This window comes from Topomyia yanbarensis, chromosome 1 (genome assembly GCF_030247195.1).
Source record: "Topomyia yanbarensis strain Yona2022 chromosome 1, ASM3024719v1, whole genome shotgun sequence".
NCBI classification, from domain to species: Eukaryota; Metazoa; Arthropoda; class Insecta; order Diptera; family Culicidae; genus Topomyia; species Topomyia yanbarensis.
In genome coordinates, this window is record NC_080670.1 from 106,442,780 (window position 1) to 106,468,744 (window position 25,965).

The 25,965-nt window shown below is 47.1% G+C and overlaps 1 protein-coding gene across 2 annotated transcripts in view; it reads left to right on the forward strand.

Annotated features, from left to right (window-relative positions):
- Nucleotides 1-25,965, forward strand: part of LOC131678223 (suppressor of cytokine signaling 6) — a 1,339,559-nt gene that overhangs the window by 985,516 nt on the left and 328,078 nt on the right. For both annotated transcript variants that reach the window (XR_009303619.1, XM_058958257.1), the window contains exon 4: nucleotides 6,443-6,641. Coding sequence is in view for 1 of the 2 variants with exons in the window: in XM_058958257.1 (XP_058814240.1) it covers nucleotides 6,443-6,641 (199 nt within the window). In the remaining variant the exon portion in view is untranslated. The remainder of the gene's footprint in view (nucleotides 1-6,442; nucleotides 6,642-25,965) is intronic.

Here is a 25,965-nt window from a genome sequence, read left to right on the forward strand (position 1 = left end):
CGAATACCGTCGTTGCTGAAAATACTGCTGTTGCTGCTGATGTTGCTGCTGCTCATGTGGCTGCTGTTATGACGCTGTTGTTGCTGTTGTTGCTGATGATGCTGCTAATGGGACTGCTGATATTGTTGCTTCTGGTCGTGCGTTGTGGTGCTCAAGGCTAATGTTCTACTGTTTGGTGACAAAGTTGATTGATAAATATTGTATTACTAAGAAGATTGTATTTAGTACGTAAACACGATATTTTATATTTCATGAAAGTTTTTCGAGGTTGTTTTTGTGTAAAATTGATTGTCAGTGATAGATTTTGATTGTTTGTTTATAATGTGTAGTATTCAGAGTAGTTCTTATTCAAATACGATTATTCAGAAGCATTGCTTTTCGACACTTCTTCAAAAAGACTATGGCTAGTTCAACACAACCAAACATCTCCACAAACATTTGCATTCCTGGAATTGTTTTAAAATCGGCATTTTTTAAAAATAAATTGTCCATGTTCTCTATTAACGCTCAGAGTTTATGCGCAAGAAACATGACTAAATTCGATGAGCTTCGTCAGATTATGAATATTTCCAGAGTAGACGTCGCATGTGTGTGTGAAACGTGGCTCAATGATAGAAAAGACTCGAACCTTATCTTCGTCGATGGATACAATACAGTGAGGAGCGATAGACTAGGAAGGCTTGGTGGCGGTCTTGTAATGTATGTTAAAAAGAATTTTCAGTATAAAATTTTAGAAATGTCCTTTGTTGAAATACGAGGACACACAATTGAATTCATGTTCATAGAAATTAGCTTTCGACAGGACAAAATTTTGATCGGCTTCTTTTATAACCACCCCGATCTAGATTGCGCCGACCTAATTCACGAAAAATTATCTCAGTACGGAGCTTTCTATGATAAAATAGTACTAACTGGTGATTTTAATACGAACATGTTAACTAAGAATACAAAATCTGATCGTTTTGGGGATATGATGTCCTCGTTGTCAATGCATAATGTTGGAATTGAGCCCACCTTCTTTCACACAAATGGATCATCTCAGCTAGATCTCATCATAACCAATAAAATTGAAACTATTTTAAGGTTTGGACAAATCAGTGTTCCCAATATTTCCCTTCATGATTTGATTTTTTCCTCCATCGAATTTAACACAGACAATATATCTACGGACTTGAATTATCGTGACTACAAGAATATTGATCCTAATTTTATATTGGATGAATTTAACAAATTCGAATGGAACCATTTTCATTCGATTGACGACCCTGATGTTCTTGTAAATATTTTTAATTCAAACTTGAAGATACTTCACGATACCTGCGTCCCACTTCGCAAATTTAGAAAAAACTCAAAATGTTGCAACCCTTGGTACAGCCCACTTATTGAAAAAGCCAGGATTGATCGCGATTTGTTGTATCATAAATGGAAATCTACGCACAACGAGGACGACTTTAGCGTTTTTAAACGATCACGAAACCAAGTCACTTGCATGGTTATAAAAGCAAAACAAACATATTATAACAATATATTATCAACAAACCTACCTTCACAGGTTTTTTGGAAAAGGCTGCGTAACTTGGGTTTCAATACACCTCCAAATAGCACAGAAACTAATTTTAGCGCAGATGAAATGGACTTATCATTTCAAAACAATTTTTCCACAACGCATAACTCTGATACGATGAATTATTTACAAAACACCGATGGATTTCAATTTAAACCAATCCAGGACTTTGAAATAGTCAATTCTATCTATGAAGTTACCTCAAATGCCGTTGGTCTAGATGAACTTCCAATCAAATTCATAAAACTTGTGCTACCATTAGTATTGCAGCCTTTAACTCATATGTTCAACAGAATAATTTTGTCATGCAAATTTCCAAATGCCTGGAAATACTCAAAAATCCTACCACTGAGAAAACGCAACAATATATGTTCTTTAGATAATTTGAGGCCAATAAGTATTCTTTGCGCTCTGTCAAAGGTTTTCGAACGTATAATAAAAAAACAAATATGTTCATATCTGCACGATAAGAATTTAATTTATAAACATCAGTCGGGTTACCGCACTGGTCATAGTACGAAAACTGCGACGTTAAAAGTTTGCGATGATATTGGTGCCATTGTCGATAAAGGTGGCAAAGTAGTGATGTTACTGCTCGATTTTTCAAAGGCATTTGACACTGTATCTCATTCAAAGTTATGTCAAAAACTCCAACCAAATTTTGGTTTCAAAATGAACGCAGTTAGCTTGGTTGAATCGTACTTGAAGCACCGAAAGCAAGCAGTTCATGTGGGTGATAGTTTCTCGATTTTTTTACCTGTTCTATCAGGGGTTCCCCAAGGATCAGTGCTCGGACCCGTTTTATTCAGTATGTACATTAATGACATGCCCTGCATTTTGAAACATTGTTACATACACTTATTTGCAGATGACGTGCAGCTGTATTTTTACTGCAGTGGTTTGAAAAATTTCACAATTGAAAAATTAATCAACGAGGATTTAGATAACATAAGACGTTGGGCTGAATCCAACTCACTCAAATTAAATGCTGGCAAAACAAAAGCACTTTTAATTTCGCGCTATAGAACTAGTGACTATCCCAGGCTAAAAATTGGAGAAGCATCAATAAAATTTGTAGAACATGCGACAAGTCTTGGGTTTATTATTCAAAGCAATTTGGGTTGGGACAAATACGTCTTAAGTCAGTGTGGTAAGATCTACGCAAGCCTACGTTCTTTGTACTCAAAAGCCAACTTGATCTCTAGACAGACAAAACTTAAGCTATTTAAAAGTTATATATTGCCACACTTCATTGCTTGCGACTTTGTACTTCCTAGTGTATCCGCCCAAACTCTTGGACGACTTAGAATCGCATTGAATGCTTGTGTTCGGTTTGTTTATAGTCTAAGGCGTCGAGATTCAGTAACTCATCTACATTCTACATTAATTGGTTTCACTTTTGACAATTTCATAACAGCTCGTTGTTGCATATTATTGCATAAAATTATATATACAAAAAGTCCAAATTATTTGTTTGAGAAACTACAACCTTTTCGAAGCGCAAGGGTTAACAATTTTACAATTCCAACCCATTTTACATCCTTCTACGGTAACTCTTTTTTTGTGCGAGGTGTTTGTATGTGGAACTCTCTGCCGGATTCACTCAAACGTATACAATCATTAGAAGTGTTTAGGAAGCAATGCACAGAATTTTTGAATTGAATAGGAAGCAAATAATAATTAGTTAAACTCAATTTTCAATGTTTATAATCATTTCCAAGTAAGATCGTTGTAGCATAAAAAAGATGAATGTCTTACGCTACTTGAGCAACAATAAAATAATAATAATAATAATAATAATAATAATAATAATAATAATAATAATAATAATAATAATAATAATAATAATAATAATAATAATAATAATAATAATAATAATAATAATAATAATAATAATAATAATAATAATAATAATAATAATAATAATAATAATAATAATAATAATAATAACTGGCTGTGGTTCACTAGGAGGTTGATAACTCTATTATCTTTCTCCGGACAAAACCAGCCTAAAGGCCGCGTGGCATCCGGCGGGTTTGAAGTATATCAGTTATCGAAATAACTGTCAAAATCATTCGCAAAGGTGGCCGCGTCACTTATGAGGAGGCAAAGAGCTTTAGACCGATCAGTCTGACCTCCTTCCTTCTCAAATCAGTGGAACGTTTAATCGACCACTACATTCGGGATGGTAGCTTGGGCGAGCACCCGCTGCATGCAATGCAACATGCATATCAGCGGGGGAAGTCTACTACCACCCTGTTACACAATGTTGTCTACAACATTGAAAAAGCTTTTTCACAAAAGCAATCAAGTTTAGGAGTTTTTCTCGATATTGAAGGTGCTTTTGACAACGTGTCTTTCGAATCCATTTTGGAAGCAGCACGAGATCATGGAGTACCTTCATATATCACGAACTGGATACACGCAATGCTTAGCAACCGACATCTGTGCTCATCGTTAAGACAAGTAGAGATGAGGAAACTGAGTGTCTGCGGATGTCCTCAAGGTGGGGTGCTGTCACCACTTCTATGGAACCTTGTCGCCGATAGCTTGTTGAGAAAACTAAATGAGCTTGGGTTTCCGACGTATGGTTTCGCCGATGATTATCATATAATGATCACCGGTATTTGCATTAACACACTTTTTGATTTGATGCAACAAGCCTTATGTGTTGTTGAGCGGTGGTGTCTTCATGTTGGACTATCAGTTAATCCAAATAAAACCTCAATGGTTCTCGTCCATTGCAGTTTTTTGACTCTGAAATTATTGTCGAAGATCAAGTTAAGTACGTTGGGGTAATTCTCGACTCAAAACTTAATTGGACAGCTCACATCGATTTCAGGATCAAGAAAGCTTGCATGGCCTTTGGCCAATGTAGACGGGCTTTCGGCAAATCTTGGGGACTCAAACCCAAGTACATTCAGTGGATCTACACAACAATTGTTAGACCAATACTGGCATACGGGTGCCTTGTTTGGTGGCAGAAGGGAGAAGTCATGACAATCCAATCAAAGTTAAACCATCTTCAGAGAATGGTCTTGATGGCGATGGCGTTCTCGACAACACCTACTGCTGCTCTCGAGGCACTCTTGAACATAAAACCACTACATGTGTTTCTGAAACAAGAAACACTTTCTTGTGCATACCGTCTTAAGGTTACTGGGCTCTGGAACAGTAACCCAATAGATCGTGTAACTAGCCACACAAGACTGTGGCCCCAAATGGTTACTTGGGATGAATATACACTTGCTCCCAGTGACCTTACACTCACATGTAGTTTTCCTTCTAAAACTTTCAATTTGAGAATTCCTCTTCGTGAGGAATGGCTGTCTGGCTGGATGGAGCGACAACTTGAAGAATACGTAGTTTGCTATACGGACGGTTCTTTGTTGGAGGGCCGAGCCGGTGCTGGTGTCTATTGTCATGAGATGAGATTAAACCAATCTCATTCGCTTGGTATATACTGTACCGTATTCCAAGCAGAAATCTTTGCGATTCTGTGTGGCGTACAATCCGCACTTCAATAGGGAATTTGCGGTAAAAGATTCTATTTTTGCTCTGACAGTCAGGCTGCCCTGAAATCACTTAGTTCGGCAGATTCGAGATCGAAATTAGTAATCGCATGTCGAACTCAAATCGAAGAACTTAGCATTTCAAATGCTATCTACCTTCTATGGGTATCCGGTCATTCCGGTATTACTGGAAATGAATGGGCGGACGAATTGGCTAGAGCAGGCGCTGCGACTGATTTCGTTGGTCCAGAACAAGTTCTACCACTGTCAATAAGTTGGATAAAGCACAAGATTCCCTCTTGGGCTGCATTCGAACATGCCAACCATTGGCGTAGCTTGCAAACTTGCGTTCAAACAAAGGCTTTTCTGCCGGATGTGAGTCCGAAAATGTCAAGAAATTTGTTGCATTTTTCCAAGCACAACTGCTGTATTCTGGTCAGGGCACTGACTGGTCATTGCAAACTCAATTATCACATGGCTACTATTCAGCGCGCTGAGTATTATTCATGTGATCTTTGTGAATCCGATTACGGAACATCATATCATTTGATATGCAATTGCCCTGTATTAATGCAATTGCGCATCCGGTTTTTTTGGTTCTCCATACATAGATGAACCTATGTACAGAGAGCTGAAATTTAAGGATATGCTTTTGTTCCTAACCCAGTGTGGTAAAGAGCTATAGTTTTTTTAACCGTATTTGAATGACAATATCTCTTCGGGGGTGTTGTCGTTCTGTTATCTCAATATCCCCTCGGGGTTGTTGATATATCCGCTCACTGTTTGAGTAGAGGTTCTAAATCCCTCCGGGGGTTGGAAGTTTTATTCCTGCTGTTGTAGCACCTGCAGATCGTTCAGCATCACTCCGGGGGTGCAGAATACTCTGTTTTAATTGTTCTGTGTCGTTGTTTTCCTTACCCCTAACCTTACCACTTCCCCAATCCTTCCCATCAGGAAAATGATGAAAAGACGATTTTTGACAAGGCACAAATCTCCGATCAACATGGGGAACGTGCCATTTGAGCCAGACGCTACTGATTCCTGATTCCTGAATGCAAAGATGACATGAATTATGTTACCATTGGTATTAGCTGTGTAAAACATTTTGCATATTTGTTTCTGTGACTAACAGCATGTAAAATATATTTTCTAAAAGCACCTTGTATATAGTCAGAACGTTACGATACTACCCAGATACGTCGATTTCATGAAAATGAAAATCATCAAGAAAGCTCCGGTTTGCAATGAGAGGCTATAGTCGATTCGCGGTGATATTTACTTTTTTCACTTTGCACATCCCGTCCCGTATTATTGCATTTCAATATTAATAAAACAAAATTAATGATCTTAATATTTTATGTTTTAGGGACGTTTTCATTCGGATCTTGCGCAAAATTCAAATCGCGTACCATAATGGAGTTCATCGAAAATGCAGTTGAGCATTCGAGAAGCGGAAGATATTTATTTTTTCTTCATCGACGACCAGAGCATGGGCCACTGCGTGTTCAATTAACTAAACCAGTTTCACGATTCAAACACGTTCAAAGTTTGCAGCATTTGTGTAGGTAAGTGTATTGTATTTTTACATTTCTCCTAAAAGACATATGCATATACATTTCACTTAAACTTTGAAAACTTTTCCGATGCCCGGAGATGCGAGTCTTATATAACAATCGAATAACCTTAATGAATTGGGACAACGTCTGTGTTTTTATAGTCAGATTTCAAACACTCCAAAAGCCTGACCTGTGCACTGTGTGGGACTCGCAACTCACTTTTGTGCCTAACCACTAAAATACTCCTTGCTCTTTTTTCACCCTCCCCCTCGCAACTATATGAAGGTATTGCATCGTGAGGGGAACTCTGTGTGCTTTCGTACCACCTCCTTCTTTTGCTCGTGAGTTTTCCGCAGCTATCTTGGAGCCTCACTTAATCCATAATATGGCTCGACCTTTGAGCTATTTAGCAATAAATTCTTCTATTGCTTTTCGTCTCCATCTAGTACGTCCTCTTTAGCTGTTGTCTCGGTGAGCCGTGTAGCTGCTGATTCCACGCGTCATTTAGCTCCTGTTTCCGTGAGTCATTCAGCTCGCAGCCTTATCCCGACCTACTCGGAATGTCCACGGCAATGGACTCACCCTACTCCGACTGAAATTTTCCTGGCGGTGGAATTTCTCTCGGTACCGATGTATCGTCGCTATTTTGCTAACTTATTACAAGCGCCATTTAGCACATTTCGAGAAAACCGATTTTTAAAGTTTGAGATTGAATATCTTGAAACTCATAAATGGTTGAAGAAATTCATAAAAGACAATTTACGCTTCAATTTATTCTGTATTATTTTCTCAAATATTACGAAGATCGATTGACTATAATGCAAGTTTTTACTAAAAATGTAAACAAAAATCGCAAACACACGTGTCATAAGTGTGTATCGATGGCAAAATTTGAATGGTTTGTCATAATCGTGCATAGAATTTTCCATACAAATAAATCATCAATTATAAACTTTTATCAGTATCTTCAGGCTTAATTGGGGCTAGAAACAATCGATAGGATGCATTTTGAAGGGAATGAGTCAGGGAATCTAGAAGAAGAAGTAATTTTTGGTTTCGGTGTTGCCAAATATATTTCCAGTTTTAAACTTAAACTGCATATTTCTTATAAATAGTGTATTTTTATTTTGAAAATGATTATTCCATTGTATTTCTCAGACAGTTTTACATAGAAAAACGATACTATTCGATAACCTTCCGTTTCTTGTGTTAGTGCACTGGGTGCACGCTGCTCTGAAAGTCTAACGATAAGATCGGTTCAGCCATTGCTGAGAAACACGAATGAGAGTTTGTCCGTTGCATACACACACAGACATTGTCCCAAACCGTTGAGCTGAGTCGATTGGTATATAAGACTCGGCCCTCCGGGCATCGGAAATTTTTTGAAAGTTTGAGCGAATTCTATACATTTCTATTATAAGAAATGTAAAACATCTAATACATCAATATAAACAGACAGTCAGTTTAGGCAAAAATCACAGAATTTCTCAGCACGTTTCTCGCTATATCTCAGTAACCAAGAAGAATGTCAAAATACTGAAAACGGAACTTTGTAGAGATTTTTTAGACAAGTGATGTGGCATATCTAACTCAGTTTACCCCAAAATGGCGTATGTAATAAGATAGCACAACAGCGACGGTATGTCTCATAAGCCAATTGGATCCCATTTTCGTCACGATATTGTCGGAAGTCCACGGCGGTGAATCTAGCCTACTGTGATTCCCGCGGCGATAGATTTCTTACGATGCCGATATTCATTTACGTGAGCTATTTAGCCCCACTTCGTAGGTTGTACTCGATCTGGGCCCAGGAGATGAACCGATCCTAGCCAACATGCCAGCCAGTAGGTGCTAAAGTCTGTCCTGCGATTCCGGGAGGGGTTCAGTTTCCGGTTCACTGGCGCCCCAACGACCCACTGCTAGCTATTCGACGCGATCTACTCGCTCTAATCTAGCCTACTCACTAGCACCTAGTAGGGTACCGTGAGTAGGCGGTCCGGCTATTCCGGTAGAGTCTAACGAGTTCCCCGGTGGCGGAATTTCTCTCGAAATGCGATTTGTGCTCTCACGGCGGCTTTCTAGCACTACTTTGTTGGTCCCTTCGCCACTTTCTTTGCTGCTAGGTGGGAATACTCGTAACCACTTTGTTGACAATATCCCAGATATGCTCGTCATGGCACATCTATTCGACGATATTATCAACTGTCACACCAAGCACACCTATTTGAACTTCTTCGAACCTAGAACATTCGAAGACTATATGTTCCGGTGTCTCTTGAACATTCGCACACTCCGGGTAAAGGAGTGATAAAGCATGTCCAAACCGATGTATGTGTGTATGTTTTGCCTTTCTCATAAAGAAAGGCTATGCAATCACTCTGAAAATCGTCAACCTAATCCCGGCTTGAAGAGCTGAATGTCATGCCATTCGATTCAGTTCGTCGAGATCAAGAAATGTCTATGTGTATAGATGTATGTGTAGGTATGTGTGTGTGAGGGAAAAAATGTCATCTTTGTTTCTCAGAGATGGCTGGACTGATTTGAACAAAGTTAGTTTTAAATGAAAGGCACAACATTCCCATCTCACTGTTGAATTTTTTTTTATTGATTGGACTTCCGGTTCTGGAGTTACGGGTTGAAGAGATCGGCCACACAGCAAATTCCCATATAAATTCAATTGAAAAATTCTCAAAGGGGAGAGTAAAGGTAAATTTCAAAATCGAATTTGTATTTTTGATGCCAAATGTCTTTAAAATACATGAAACGTCGAGATTTTTTTTTTGGCGAAAATTGACTTTTTTGCACTTTGGCACATTTTTGCCATTCTCATATAGAAAGGCTATGCAATCACTCTGAAAATCGTCAACCCAATCCCGGCCCGGAGGGCCGAGTGTCATATGCCATTCGACTCAGTTCGTCGAGATCGAGATGTGTGTATGTGTGTGCGTATGTGTTTTTTTACAATGGAGAAGTACACGTGCTATTGGTAGGGTCCAATCTACCACACTGGGTGCACTGGGGGCGTGTCGGGCTAGAATGGTGACCAGCCATTAATACCGACTAAACTCCATTGGGCTCCGCCATCATTCCTCCCAGGAACTACCTCTCGGTATTACTTCTGGGGGGATGGCTGTACTAAATGTACTCATTCACTCTCACTCACGCGTTCATACGTCCTGTATGAGGCTTACTTGGGTGCTCTCTCAATCGCACTTTGATTCACTCTCAAACACTCCCACATGAGGCTGACTTTTGTGCTCACCTTTTTCGTTCCTTGCGAGGCTGACTTGTGTGCTCACTCTACTCATTCCTTGCTAGGCTTACTTTTGAGCTCTCCCCACCCATACCGTGTGAGGCTGACTTGGGTGCTCACCCTATCACCTGATTCACTCTCAATCGTGCCACTCTATTGTACCTTTGTCACTCCCCCTGGCATCCCATGTGGGACATTTTTCTTAGACCCCACTTCTGACATACCATGCGAGACTGACTTGTGTGCTCACCTTTTTCATTCCTTGCTAGGCTGACTTTTGTGCTAGCCTCAGCCGGTGGGTCCACCTACCTTTCGAGGAGTTGTCCCACTCACGCTGCCATCTGACGACCGAGGTCACCCTGGTGCGCTCGCGGGCTTTCCTATTTCCACGTAGCTCAAAGCACTCCTCATCTTCCCGAATGACCAGCCCGACTGGCATCATGCTCGCTATCACGCAGGATGCATCGTGTGATACCGTGCGGTAGGCAGATATCACTCTGAGGTACATCACGCGGTAGGTGCTCTCCAGTTTCTGCAGGTAACTGGTTACTCTCAGTGCTCTTGACCATGACGGGCCGCCGTACCTGAGGATAGATACGGCAACGCCTGCCAGTAACCTACGTCTACTGGCGCACACCTTTGAGCTGTTGGACATCATTCTCGATAGAGCCGCAACAGCAGTCGACGCTCTCTTGCATGTATAGTCGACATGGCTGCCGAAGGTCAGCTTGTCGTCTATAATGACTCCGATAGACTTCAGACTTCGCTGTGAAGTGATCGCGACTTCTCCCACATGGATAACTGCATGTTGTGCCGACTTGCGGTTGTTGACGATAACTACCTCCGTCTTATGATGAGCGAGCTCCAGGCCTCTCGCGCTCATCCATTCCTCCACCGTGCTGATCGCGTGTTCTGCGGTTAGTTCTACCTCAGGAATTGACTCCCCGTAGACCTCCAAGGTTACGTCGTCAGCAAAGCCGACGATCTTGACTCCAGGAGGGAACTTCAGTCTCAGAATCCCGTCATACATGAGGTTCCACAGCACCGGGCCTAGGATCGAGCCCTGCGGGACTCCGGCGGTAATCGGAACCCTTTTCTAACCGGCATCGGTCTCGTATAGCAGTACGCGGTTCTGGAAGTAACTTTCCAAGATCCGGTACAGACCCACCGGTAGGCTAAGCCGGTGTAACGAGAGCGCGATGGCATTCCAGCTTGCGCTGTTGAATGCGTTCTTCACGTCTAGTGTCACTAACGCACAGTATCGAATACCTCGCCTTTTTCGTTGGATCGTTATCTCGGCAGTGTTTATCACTGAGTTGAGAGCGTCCACTGTGGACTTACCCTTCCGAAAGCCAAACTGGTTGCTTGACAGACCGTCCGTACCTTCCGCGTACGGGGTTAGCCTGTTGAGGATGATCCTCTCAAGCAGTTTGCCAGTCGTGTCGATCAGACAGATTGGTCTGTACGCCGATGGGTCGCCTGGCGGCTCCCCGGGCTTCGGCAACAGCACCAATTTCGGCCTTTTCCATCTATCGGGGAAACGGCACTCGTCAAGGCATCTCTGCATAGCTAGCCTGAACATGTTCGGGTTCGCTATGATCGCTGCCTTGAGAGCGTTGTTTGGAACTCCATCCGGCCCTGGAGCTTTGTTCATTGCTAGGGATTTAGCCACTGCGAGTAGTTCTTCATTCGTCACTGGAGCCACCATTTCGGCCGTGCCCGCACTGTCTCGTAGTGCAGGTGGCGAGGGGCTTGTGGCTCGAGACGGGAAGAGTACTTCGATAATCGTTGCCAACCGGTCCGGAGACCGTTCTGGGGGTGAGGAGCCCCCTTTGGTCTTGGCCATCACAATCCGGTAGGCGTCACCCCACGGATTCGCGTTGGCACTCTCACATAGGTTGTCGAAACACGCTCTCTTGCTGCTTTTAATGGCCTTGTTGAGGGCCAATTTCGCAGCTCGAAACACTTCACGGCGGTTCTCTCTTGCATCCTCGGTGCGAGCTCTTTGCATCCTACGTCTAGCTCTGAGGCAGGCTGACCGTAGAGCTGCAATCTCGGCACTCCACCAGTATACCGGGCATCTACCGTTTCTTGGCAGTGTTTTTCTCGGCATAGTGGCGTCGCACGCGCGTGGTAGAACAGCTACCAGCGCATCCCCGCTTAGACTGTCGGTGTTGGCCGCCAGTCCCAGGGCCGCGGTGAAAGCTTCGCTGTCGAAGTGATTGGACTTCCACCCGCGTACCTGACAGGGATCTCCCGCCCTCGGATGCTTCACACCATAGTTGATCTTAAAGCGGATTACTAAATGATCGCTATGGGTGTAGCCTTCGTCTACCCTCCATTCCATGCCTGGAGCCAGAATCGGGCTGGCAAATGTTAGGTCAATCCACGCCTCCGCTCCGTTTCTACGGAATGTACTAGCGGAGCCATCATTAGCTAGCACAGTATCGAGTTTCGCAAGCGCCTCCATTAGCGCTTGACCCCTGCTATTTGTACGGCGGCTGCCCCACTCCACTGCCCAAGCGTTAAAGTCTCCCGCTATGACTACTGGTTTCCGGCCCACTAGGTCCGACGAGAGCCTGTCGATCATCTGGTTGAACTGTTCTATTGGCCACCTTGGTGGGGCGTAGCAGCTGCAATAGAACACACTATTGATCTTGGCAATCGCCACACCCTCGGCGGAGGGGTGTATTACCTCCTGAACCGGGAACCGTCCCGTTGTATAGATTGCCACCATTCCAGACCCGTCCGACACCCAATTGCCGTTGCCGGCAGGGATGCGGTACGGGTCTGATAAGAGGGCGACATCTGTCCTCGACTCCGAGACCGACTGCCACAGCAGCTGTTGGGCTGCTGCACAATGGTTAAGATTTAGCTGTGTGACGTTCACGGCTTCTTCGTATTTGCCTCACCGAAGGGACACGAAGGTCCGCCCATAGCATGTTTATGGGCTTGCTTCTTAGCGGTGCAGATAAGGCACTTGTGTGCCTTAGTGCAACCCCGCTCTTTATGTCCCACCTCGCCGCAGCGACGAAATAGTTTGCTCCTATCAGGAATCAGAATATATTGGCTCAAATGGCACGTTCCCCGGACATAGTCGGGGATTTGTGCCTTGCCGTGTGTTTTCATCATTTCCTAAGCGGAAGGAAAGGACAAGGAGGTGTGGGGAAGTAGAATTGGAAGGGTGGGAAAAATAACAGCACAAAACAAAAATAAACAACAGGTAAGTTAAACTCACAAGTAGTTCAACTTGCCTGCGAATAAGCCTAAAGCTCTTTACCACATTGGATAAGAAACTTTAGTATGTCTCTGAGTTTCAGTCGACCAAACATGGTTTCGTCTATATAAGGACGGCTGAAGACTCGAAATCGCAATTGCGCTACCGCTGGACAGTTGCATATCAGATGATATGAGGTTCCGTAGTCGGATTCACAAAGATCACATGAAAAAGACTCAGCGCGCTGAATAGTTGCCATGTGATAATTGAGTTTGCAGTGGCCGGTTAAAGCCCTGGTCAGCATGCCGGAGTGGAGCTTATCCAACTTGTCGAAATTGGCAGCGCGGGCTCAGGACCAACGAAGTCAATCGCTGAACCTGCCCTGGCCAATTCGTCAGCCCATTCATTTCCAGTAATACCGCAATGTCCGCGCACCCAGACAAGGTAGATAGTGTTGACAATGCTTAGTTCTTCGATTTGGGTTCGGCACGCGATCACTAGCTTGGACCGGGATTTGTCTGAGCTAAGGGCCTTGATGGCAGCCTGACTATCGGAGCAGAAGTTTATAACTCTGCCGGACAAACTCAGTTGAAGGGCCGATTGCACCCCGCACATAATCGCAAAGATTTCTGCTTGGAATACAGTACAGTATCTACCTAGTGAGTGAGATTGTTCCAATCTCATTTCACGACAGTAGACCCCAGCACCGGCACGTCCCTCCATCAGAGAACCGTCAGTGTAACAAACCACTTGCGTTTGTTGTTGTCTTTCCATAAAGCCAGACAACCACTCCTCTCGAGAGGGAATCTTCACATGGAATGTCCTGTAAGGAAAACTACAAGTGAGTGTAATATCGCTGGGAGCAAGAATATCTTCACCCCATGTAACCATTTGTGACCACAATCGTGTATGACTGGTAGCAAGATCAACATGATTACTGTTCCAAAGCCCAGTAACCTGCAGTCTGTATGCACATGATAGTGCTTCTTGTTTTAAGTGTATGTGTAATGGTTTCATATTTAGAAGTGCCTCAAGAGCAGCAGTCGGAGTCGTGGTGAAAGCACCAGACAACGCCATGAGCGCCATTCTTTGCAGATGGTTTAGCTTTGACTGGACTGTCACCACCTCTCCCCTCTGCCACCACACAAGGCATCCGTATGACAGTATTGGACGTACAATTGTCGTGTAAATCCAATAGATGTATTTAGGTTTGAGACCCCAGGTCTTTCCAAAAGTTCGTCTGCACTGCCCGAAGGCCATGCACGCTTTCTTGACTCTGAACTCAATGTGAGCAGACCAATTCAGTTTGGAATCCAATATGACTCCAACGTATTTGACTTGATCTGCACACAGTAGCTCAGAATCAAAGAACTGCAAGGGACGAACCCCGGTTGTTATTTGCTTCTTCGTGAAAAGAACCATTGAAGTTTTGCTTGGATTAACTGATAGTTTAACTTGTCGACACCACTGTTCGACAGCTCTTAATGCTTGTTGCATTAAGTCAAAGATTGTTCCGATGCAAAATCCAGTAATTAGTATTTGGTAATCGTCAGCAAACCCGTAGGTTGGAAATCCAAGCTCATTGAGTTTCTTCAGCAAGCCGTCAGCTACTAAGTTCCATAACAAAGGTGACAGAACGCCGCCCTGAGGACAACCGCAAATACTCAACTTCCGTATCTCAGCCTGTCGCAGTGACGAGCAAAGTATGCGGTTACTAAGCATTGCGTTTATCCAACCTGAGATACATGCAGGTATCCCATGATCGCGCGTCGCTTCCAGAAATAGACGAAATAGTTTGCTCCTATCTATGCCCTTGCACTCGTAGGCTTTGTGGCCGGGCTCTAGGCACCGATAGCACCTATCCACTGAAGGCGGCTGGGGTATGCTAATAGGGCATACCGACCAGCCGATCTTCAGCTTCCCTTTCTCGGTTACCTTTTTGGCATCCGCCTTCAGTAGCCTGAGGTAGGCTACTTAGGTGCCAGAGGGTCCATCTATCAATCGCACAGAGGCCCGCTCGATTGTGACGTCGCAATGTTCCTTAACGGCTGCGACGACATCTTCTGCGGTCGTGAACTCGTCCAGATGCTTGCACTGGAGAGTCATTTCCGCCCCTAGCGACCTGACTTGGGCGCCCTCACCAAGGACCTCTTGGGCCAAGACCTTGTATACCGCACTAGATTGTGCGCCTCGCTTCAGCACCAGAAGCATTTCTCCCGTGTTGGTGCGTCTCACGCTACGCACATCTTGCCCAAGGGCCGAAAGGCTTTCGGCCACCTTCATCGACTTTAGGACATCGGCATATTTGTCCTTGTCGGTTTTCAACCACAAGGCCTCGCCTCTGTCCTTGACCTTCTTCGCGGGCCGCGGTACCTCCGGTGTCGGTGCCAGCTTCTTCTTGGTGACCAGCGTCCAGGGGTTTGGGCCCCCCTGCCCCGGTCGCGCCGGGTTGCTGGTACCAACGCTCTGCTCAGCGAGGTCACTCTCGCCCTCGCTTACCTCGCCCAGACGGCGTTTGACCGTAACGGTTGCACGCCGTGTGGTGTCGCTTTTTGCACCCTCGCCTGGCGACTTCCTAGGGCGCTTCGCGTTCGACGCCGTCTTGCGATTGCCCTTGCCTTTTCCCTTCGAGGGGAACTCGGCCGCCGCTTCGAGCGACGTGGCTGCTCCATAGAAGGTGAAGGCCACTGTCTGAGTGCCCGTATCGACCTTCTCTTTTCCCTCCTTCTTGGAGGCCACTGTCTGGGTTTCTCTGTCGGATTTCTCCCGACATTCCACCCTCTTGGCATAAGCCTACTGTTTCTGTCTTGCGACACGAGCAGTTTTTCGGAGTTCCAGAAGACTCTGTTTTAACTCCTTGCTTATATTTTGCTTTGCGCTAGTGTACTCGATTATTGAATCGAGCTGCTCCACCACTTTGCGCATCGCAGATAATGGCCCGTCCGGTGCGTTGGTAGGGCTATTTCCTACCGCTGCTGGGGGGTCACTGGTGCTTTCAGATGCAGCACTCATCGCTCCACGGGGGGAGACCTCGCCAAACCACCTCTAGCAAAGGGGTTTGGCGCCTCCGATTGTTTGTTGTTTTTATTTTTGCTCTCCATATCAAATCCCACGAGTAGCGCGAGAATAAATGTCCGCCACGCCAGAGCTCCGCATTAGCGTGGTAAGGGACGCTTACTGTGGGGGTTGCCCAGGTACCCCACAGGCTCCGTTAACGATCGAGCATCTTTTTCACCTCCTCGATCACTCATCCCTCGGCATGGGTCGCTTCACGCCTTGGAATTGGGGTTATGACCTATCTTGCCCAGATCATCACAACCATCCTCCTTTACCAGGGCTTTGGACCTGTAGCTCTGGTTCTCAATAGTTCCATGTACGTATATTATTACAGACATGCCACTATTGAGATCCGTCATTCGCTAGCGGAGTTCCATTATGTGTGTATGTGTTTTTTTGTTTTTTTTTTACAATGGAGAAGACCTTTATGTCCTAGCCCAGTACACGTGCTATTGGTAGGGTCCAATCTACCACACGGGGTGCACTGGGGGCGTGTCGGACTCGAATGGTGACCAGCCATTAATACCGACTAAACTCCATTGGGCTCCGCCATCATTCCTCCCACGAACTACCTCTCGGTATTACTTCTGGGGGGATGGCTGTACTAAATGTACTCATTCACTCTCACTCACGCGTTCATACATCCTGTATGAGGCTTACTTGGGTGCTCTCTCAATCGCACTTTGATTCACTCTCAAACACTCCCACATGAGGCTGACTTTTGTGCTCACCTTTTTCGTTCCATGCGAGGCTGACTTGTGTGCTCACCTTACTCGTTCCTTGCTAGGCTTACTTTTGTGCTCGCCCCACCCATACCATGTGAGGCTGACTTGGGTGCTCACCCTATCACCTGATTCACTCTCAATCGTGCCACTCTATTGTACCTTTGTCACTCCCCATGGCATCCCATGTGGGACATTTTTCTTAGGCCCCACTTCTGACATACCATGCGAGGCTGACTTGTGTGCTCACCTTTTTCATTCCTTGCTAGGCTGACTTTTGTGCTAGCCTCTACCATACCTGTGAGGCTGACTTTTATGCTCACCCTTAACATGCCGTGTGAGACTGACTTGGATGCTCACCCTTTCACTCCTCTGCCACGCCATGAGGCATCGATAGCTAAGTTCCAACATACTACGCTACGACCCTCCCGTCTTGGCATGAGGCAGTCCACTTATACGCCTATACACTCACTCTTCTGTCTTGCTTCGGGGTGGCTGGGTTTACCCCTTACGCGGTTGCCATTCGCTGCGCCAAACCTGCCTCGGCATGAACAGACCATTCACTCCCTTTTTTGAGCTTGGCCTTTTTCGCTCCAGCTAACCAATCACTAGTTAGCCGTGCCCGTCGTCTGTTGCTCGATTCGCCAGATTACCTGTAGCCTACTGGCAATCTGGATGGTAGCAGCCGAGACTGCGTTCCACTTCTCCACCGATTGACACATCCGCTGAATAAGGGTATCAGGGGTTGTGTCCCAGCCACAGACGTCAAGCATTGCTCTTCTTTCGACGTCGAACCGATGACATACGAACAGTATGTGTTCGGCAGTTTCATCTACACCTGGGCAGTCCGGGCAGACTGAGACCTCCGCGTGCTCGAACCTGTGGAGGTACTGTCGGAAACAGCCATGGCCTGACAGGAATTGTATCAGGAGGAAGTGAACTTCCCCATGGGGTCTTCCCACCCAGTTCGATATGCTAGGTATCAGCCGGTGGGTCCACCTACCTTTCGAGGAGTTGTCCCACTCACGCTGCCATCTGGCGACCGAGGTCACCCTGGTGCGCTCGCGGGCTCCCCTATTTCCACGTAGCTCAAAGCACTCCTCATCTTCCCGAATGACCAGCCCGACTGGCATCATGCTCGCTATTACGCAGGATGCATCGTGTGATACCGTGTGGTAGGCAGATATCACTCTGAGGCACATCACGCAGTAGGTGCTCTCCAGTTTCTGTAGGTAACTGGTTACCCTCAGTGCTCTTGACCATGACGGGCCGCCGTACCTGAGGATAGATACGGCAACGCATGCCAGTAACCTACGTCTACTGGCGCACACCTTTGAGCTGTTGGACATGATTCTCGATAGAGCCGCAACAGCAGTCGACGCTCTCTTGCACGTATAGTCGACATGGCTGCCGAAGGTCAGCTTGTCGTCTATAATGACTCCGAGAGACTTCAGACTTCGCTGTGAAGTGATCGCGACTTCTCCCACATGGATAACTGCATGTTGTGCCGACTTGCGGTTGTTGACGATAACTACCTCCGTCTTATGATGAGCGAGCTCCAGGCCTCTCGCGCTCATCCATTCCTCCACCGTGCTGATCGCGTGTTCTGCGGTTAGTTCTACCTCAGGAATTGACTCCCCGTAGACCTCCAAGGTTACGTCGTCAGCAAAGCCGACGATCTTGACTCCAGGAGGGAACTTCAGTCTCAGAATCCTGTCATACATGAGGTTCCACAGCACCGGGCCTAGGATCGAGCCCTGCGGGACTCCGGCGGTAATCGGAACCCTTTTCTGACCGGCATCGGTCTCGTATAGCAGTACGCGGTTCTGGAAGTAACTTTCCAAGATCCGGTACAGACCCACCGGTAGGCTAAGCCGGTGTAACGAGAGCGCGATGGCATTCCAGCTTGCGCTGTTGAATGCGTTCTTCACGTCTAGTGTCACTAACGCACAGTATCGAATACCTCGCCTTTTTCGTTGGATCGTTATCTCGGCAGTGTTTATCACTGAGTTGAGAGCGTCCACTGTGGACTTACCCTTCCGAAAGCCAAACTGGTTGCTTGACAGACCGTCCGTACCTTCCGCGTACGGGGTTAGCCTGTTGAGGATGATCCTCTCAAGCAGTTTGCCAGTCGTGTCGATCAGACAGATTGGTCTGTACGCCGATGGGTCGCCTGGCGGCTCCCCGGGCTTCGGCAACAGCACCAATTTCGGCCTTTTCCATCTATCGGGGAAACGGCACTCGTCAAGGCATCTCTGCATAGCTAGCCTGAACATGTTCGGGTTCGCTATGATCGCTGCCTTGAGAGCGTTGTTTGGAACTCCATCCGGCCCTGGAGCTTTGTTCATTGCTAGGGATTTAGCCACTGCGAGTAGTTCTTCGTTCGTCACTGGAGCCACCATTTCGACCGTGCCCGCACTGTCTCGTAGTGCAGGTGGCCAGGGGCTTGTGGCTCGAGACGGGAAGAGTACTTCGATAATCGTTGCCAACCGGTCCGGAGACCGTTCTGGGGGTGAGGAGCCCCCTTTGGTCTTGGCCATCACAATCCGGTAGGCGTCACCCCACGGATTCGCGTTGGCACTCTCACACAGGTTGTCGAAACACGCTCTCTTGCTGCTTTTAATAGCCTTGTTAAGGGCCAATTTCGCAGCTCGAAACACTTCACGGCGGTTCTCTCTTGCATACTCGGTGCGAGCTCTTTGCATCCTACGTCTAGCTGCAATCTCGGCACTCCACCAGTATACCGGGCATCTACCGTTTCTTGGCAGTGTTTTTCTCGGCATAGTGGCGTCACACGCGCGTGATAGAACAGCTACCAGCGCATCCCCGCTTAGACTGTCGGTGTTGGCCTCCAGTCCCAGGTTCGCGGTGAAAGCTTCGCTGTCGAAGTGATTGGACTTCCACCCGCGTACCTGACAGGGATCTCCCGCCCTCGGATGCTGCACACCATAGTTGATCTTAAAGCGGATTGCTAAATGATCACTATGGGTGTAGCCTTCGTCTACCCTCCATTCCATGCCTGGAGCCAGACTCGGGCTGGCAAAGGTCAAATCAATCCACGCCTCCACTCCGTTTCTACGGAATGTACTAGCGGAGCCATCATTAGCTAGCACAGTATCGAGTTTCGCGTTGAAGTCTCCCGCTATTACTACCGGTTTCCGGCCCACGAGGTCCGACAAGAGCCTGTCGATCATCTGGTAGAACTGTTCTATTGGCCACCTTGGTGGAGCGTAGCAGCTGCAATAGAACACACCATTGATCTTGGCAATCGCTACACCCTCGGCACCCAAGTAAGCCTCATACAGGATGTATGATCGCGTGAGTGAGAGTGAATGAGTACACTTAGTACAGCCATCCCCCCAGAAGTAATTCCGAGAGGTAGTTCCTGGGAGGAATGATGGCGGAGCCCAATGGAGTTTAGTCGGTATTAATGGCTGGTCACCATTCGAGTCCGACACGCCCCCAGTGCACCCCGTGTGGTAGATTGGACCCTACCGTTAGCACGTGTACTGGGCTAGGACATAAAGGTAATCCATTGTAAAAAAAAAAAAAACACCCTCGGCGGAGGGGTGTATTACCTCTTGGACCGGGAACCTTCCCGTTGTACAGATTGCCACCATTCCAGACCCGTCCGACACCCAATTGCCGTTGCCGGCAGGGATGCGGTACGGGTCTGATAAGAGGGCGACATCTGTCCTCGACTCCGAGACCGACTGCCACAGCAGCTGTTGGGCTGCTGCACAATGGTTAAGATTTAGCTGTGTGACGTTCACGGCTTCTTCGTATTTGCCTCACCGAAGGGACACGAAGGTCCGCCCATAGCATGTTTATGGGCTTGCTTCTTAGCGGTGCAGATAAGGCACTTGTGTGCCTTAGTGCAACCCCGCTCTTTATGTCCCACCTCGCCGCAGCGACGAAATAGTTTGCTCCTATCAGGAATCAGAATATATTGGCTCAAATGGCACGTTCCCCGGACATAGTCGGGGATTTGTGCCTTGCCGTGTGTTTTCATCATTTCCTAAGCGGAAGGAAAGGACAAGGAGGTGTGGGGAAGTAGAATTGGAAGGGTGGGAAAAATAACAGCACAAAACAAAAATAAACAACAGGTAAGTTAAACTCACAAGTAGTTCAACTTGCCTGCGAATAAGCCTAAAGCTCTTTACCACATTGGATAAGAAACTTTAGTATGTCTCTGAGTTTCAGTCGACCAAACATGGTTTCGTCTATATAAGGACGGCTGAAGACTCGAAATCGCAATTGCGCTACCGCTGGACAGTTGCATATCAGATGATATGAGGTTCCGTAGTCGGATTCACAAAGATCACATGAAAAAGACTCAGCGCGCTGAATAGTTGCCATGTGATAATTGAGTTTGCAGTGGCCGGTTAAAGCCCTGGTCAGCATGCCGGAGTGGAGCTTCGAAAAATGTAAGAGATTTTTCGAAACCACTGGGCATGGTTGTTCTAGAAACGCCTTTGTTTGGCGACACGTTTGTAGATTTCTCCAATAATTTCGGTGCTCGGACGAAGCCCAGGACCGTATTTTTTCCCTTATCCAACTTGTCGAAATTGGCAGCGCGGGCTCAGGACCAACGAAGTCAATCGCTGAACCTGCCCTGGCCAATTCGTCAGCCCATTCATTTCCAGTAATACCGCAATGTCCGCGCACCCAGACAAGGTAGATAGTGTTGACAATGCTTAGTTCTTCGATTTGGGTTCGGCACGCGATCACTAGCTTGGACCGGGATTTGTCTGAGCTAAGGGCCTTGATGGCAGCCTGACTATCGGAGCAGAAGTTTATAACTCTGCCGGACAAACTCAGTTGAAGGGCCGATTGCACCCCGCACATAATCGCAAAGATTTCTGCTTGGAATACAGTACAGTATCTACCTAGTGAGTGAGATTGTTCCAATCTCATTTCACGACAGTAGACCCCAGCACCGGCACGTCCCTCCATCAGAGAACCGTCAGTGTAACAAACCACTTGCGTTTGTTGTTGTCTTTCCATAAAGCCAGACAACCACTCCTCTCGAGAGGGAATCTTCACATGGAATGTCCTGTAAGGAAAACTACAAGTGAGTGTAATATCGCTGGGAGCAAGAATATCTTCACCCCATGTAACCATTTGTGACCACAATCGTGTATGACTGGTAGCAAGATCAACATGATTACTGTTCCAAAGCCCAGTAACCTGCAGTCTGTATGCACATGATAGTGCTTCTTGTTTTAAGTGTATGTGTAATGGTTTCATATTTAGAAGTGCCTCAAGAGCAGCAGTCGGAGTCGTGGTGAAAGCACCAGACAACGCCATGAGCGCCATGCTTTGCAGATGGTTTAGCTTTGACTGGACTGTCACCACCTCTCCCCTCTGCCACCACACAAGGCATCCGTATGACAGTATTGGACGTACAATTGTCGTGTAAATCCAATAGATGTATTTAGGTTTGAGACCCCAGGTCTTTCCAAAAGTTCGTCTGCACTGCCCGAAGGCCATGCACGCTTTCTTGACTCTGAACTCAATGTGAGCAGACCAATTCAGTTTGGAATCCAATATGACTCCAACGTATTTGACTTGATCTGCACACAGTAGCTCAGAATCAAAGAACTGCAAGGGACGAACCCCGGTTGTTATTTGCTTCTTCGTGAAAAGAACCATTGAAGTTTTGCTTGGATTAACTGATAGTTTAACTTGTCGACACCACTGTTCGACAGCTCTTAATGCTTGTTGCATTAAGTCAAAGATTGTTCCGATGCAAAATCCAGTAATTAGTATTTGGTAATCGTCAGCAAACCCGTAGGTTGGAAATCCAAGCTCATTGAGTTTCTTCAACAAGCCGTCAGCTACTAAGTTCCATAACAAAGGTGACAGAACGCCGCCCTGAGGACAACCGCAAATACTCAACTTCCGTATCTCAGCCTGTCGCAGTGACGAGCAAAGTATGCGGTTACTAAGCATTGCGTTTATCCAACCTGAGATACATGCAGGTATCCCATGATCGCGCGTCGCTTCCAGAAATAGACGAAATAGTTTGCTCCTATCTATGCCCTTGCACTCGTAGGCTTTGTGGCCGGGCTCTAGGCACCGATAGCACCTATCCACTGAAGGCGGCTGGGGTATGCTAATAGGGTATACCGACCAGCCGATCTTCAGCTTCCCTTTCTCGGTTACCTTTTTGGCATCCGCCTTCAGTAGCCTGAGGTAGGCTACTTAGGTGCCAGAGGGTCCATCTATCAATCGCACAGAGGCCCGCTCGATTGTGACGTCGCAATGTTCCTTAACGGCTGCGACGACATCTTCTGCGGTCGTGAACTCGTCCAGATGCTTGCACTGGAGAGTCATTTCCGCCCCTAGCGACCTGACTTGGGCGCCCTCACCAAGGACCTCTTGGGCCAAGACCTTGTATACCGCACTAGATTGTGCGCCTCGCTTCAGCACCAGAAGCATTTCTCCCGTGTTGGTGCGTCTCACGCTACGCACATCTTGCCCAAGGGCCGAAAGGCTTTCGGCCACCTTCATCGACTTTAGGACATCGGCATATTTGTCCTTGTCGGTTTTCAACCACAAGGCCTCGCCTCTGTCCTTGACCTTCTTCGCGGGCCGCGGTACCTCCGGTGTCGGTGCCGGCTTCTTCTTGGTGACCAGCGTCCAGGGGTTTGGGCCCCCCTGCCCCGGTCGCGCCGGGTTGCTGGTACCAACGCTCTGCTCAGCGAGGTCACTCTCGCCCTCGCTTACCTCGCCCAGACGGCGTTTGACCGTAACGGTTGCACGCCGTGTGGTGTCGCTTTTTGCACCCTCGCCTGGCGACTTCCTAGGGCGCTTCGCGTTCGACGCCGTCTTGCGATTGCCCTTGCCTTTTCCCTTCGAGGGGAACTCGGCCGCCGCTTCGAGCGACGTGGCTGCTCCATAGAAGGTGAAGGCCACTGTCTGAGTGCCCGTATCGACCTTCTCTTTTCCCTCCTTCTTGGCGGCCACTGCCTGGGTTTCTCTGTCGGATTTCTCCCGACATTCCACCCTCTTGGCATAAGCCTACTGTTTCTGTCTTGCGACACGAGCAGTTTTTCGGAGTTCCAGAAGACTCTGTTTTAACTCCTTGCTTATATTTTGCTTTGCGCTAGTGTACTCGATTATTGAATCGAGCTGCTCCACCACTTTGCGCATCGCAGATAATGGCCCGTCCGGTGCGTTGGTAGGGCTATTTCCTACCGCTGCTGGGGGGTCACTGGTGCTTTCAGATGCAGCACTCATCGCTCCACGGGGGGAGACCTCGCCAAACCACCTCTAGCAAAGGGGTTTGGCGCCTCCGATTGTTTGTTGTTTTTATTTTTGCTCTCCATATCAAATCCCACGAGTAGCGCGAGAATAAATGTCCGCCACGCCAGAGCTCCGCATTAGCGTGGTAAGGGACGCTTACTGTGGGGGTTGCCCAGGTACCCCACAGGCTCCGTTAACGATCGAGCATCTTTTTCACCTCCTCGATCACTCATCCCTCGGCACGGGTCGCTTCACGCCTTGGAATTGGGGTTATGACCTATCTTGCCCAGATCATCACAACCATCCTCCTTTACCAGGGCTTTGGACCTGTAGCTCTGGTTCTCAATAGTTCCATGTACGTATATTATTACAGACATGCCACTATTGAGATCCGTCATTCGCTAGCGGAGTTCCATTATGTGTGTATGTGTTTTTTTGTTTTTTTTTTACAATGGAGAAGACCTTTATGTCCTAGCCCAGTACACGTGCTATTGGTAGGGTCCAATCTACCACACGGGGTGCACTGGGGGCGTGTCGGACTCGAATGGTGACCAGCCATTAATACCGACTAAACTCCATTGGGCTCCGCCATCATTCCTCCCACGAACTACCTCTCGGTATTACTTCTGGGGGGATGGCTGTACTAAATGTACTCATTCACTCTCACTCACGCGTTCATACATCCTGTATGAGGCTTACTTGGGTGCTCTCTCAATCGCACTTTGATTCACTCTCAAACACTCCCACATGAGGCTGACTTTTGTGCTCACCTTTTTCGTTCCATGCGAGGCTGACTTGTGTGCTCACCTTACTCGTTCCTTGCTAGGCTTACTTTTGTGCTCGCCCCACCCATACCATGTGAGGCTGACTTGGGTGCTCACCCTATCACCTGATTCACTCTCAATCGTGCCACTCTATTGTACCTTTGTCACTCCCCATGGCATCCCATGTGGGACATTTTTCTTAGGCCCCACTTCTGACATACCATGCGAGGCTGACTTGTGTGCTCACCTTTTTCATTCCTTGCTAGGCTGACTTTTGTGCTAGCCTCTACCATACCTGTGAGGCTGACTTTTATGCTCACCCTTAACATGCCGTGTGAGACTGACTTGGATGCTCACCCTTTCACTCCTCTGCCACGCCATGAGGCATCGATAGCTAAGTTCCAACATACTACGCTACGACCCTCCCGTCTTGGCATGAGGCAGTCCACTTATACGCCTATACACTCACTCTTCTGTCTTGCTTCGGGGTGGCTGGGTTTACCCCTTACGCGGTTGCCATTCGCTGCGCCAAACCTGCCTCGGCATGAACAGACCATTCACTCCCTTTTTTGCGCTTGGCCTTTTTCGCTCCAGCTAACCAATCACTAGTTAGCCGTGCCCGTCGTCTGTTGCTCGGTTCGCCAGATTACCTGTAGCCTACTGGCAATCTGGATGGTAGCAGCCGAGACTGCGTTCCACTTCTCCACCGATTGACACATCCGCTGAATAAGGGTATCAGGGGTTGTGTCCCAGCCACAGACGTCAAGCATTGCTCTTCTTTCGACGTCGAACCGATGACATACGAACAGTATGTGTTCGGCAGTTTCATCTACACCTGGGCAGTCCGGGCAGACTGAGACCTCCGCGTGCTCGAACCTGTGGAGGTACTGTCGGAAACAGCCATGGCCTGACAGGAATTGTATCAGGAGGAAGTGAACTTCCCCATGGGGTCTTCCCACCCAGTTCGATATGCTAGGTATCAGCCGGTGGGTCCACCTACCTTTCGAGGAGTTGTCCCACTCACGCTGCCATCTGGCGACCGAGGTCACCCTGGTGCGCTCGCGGGCTC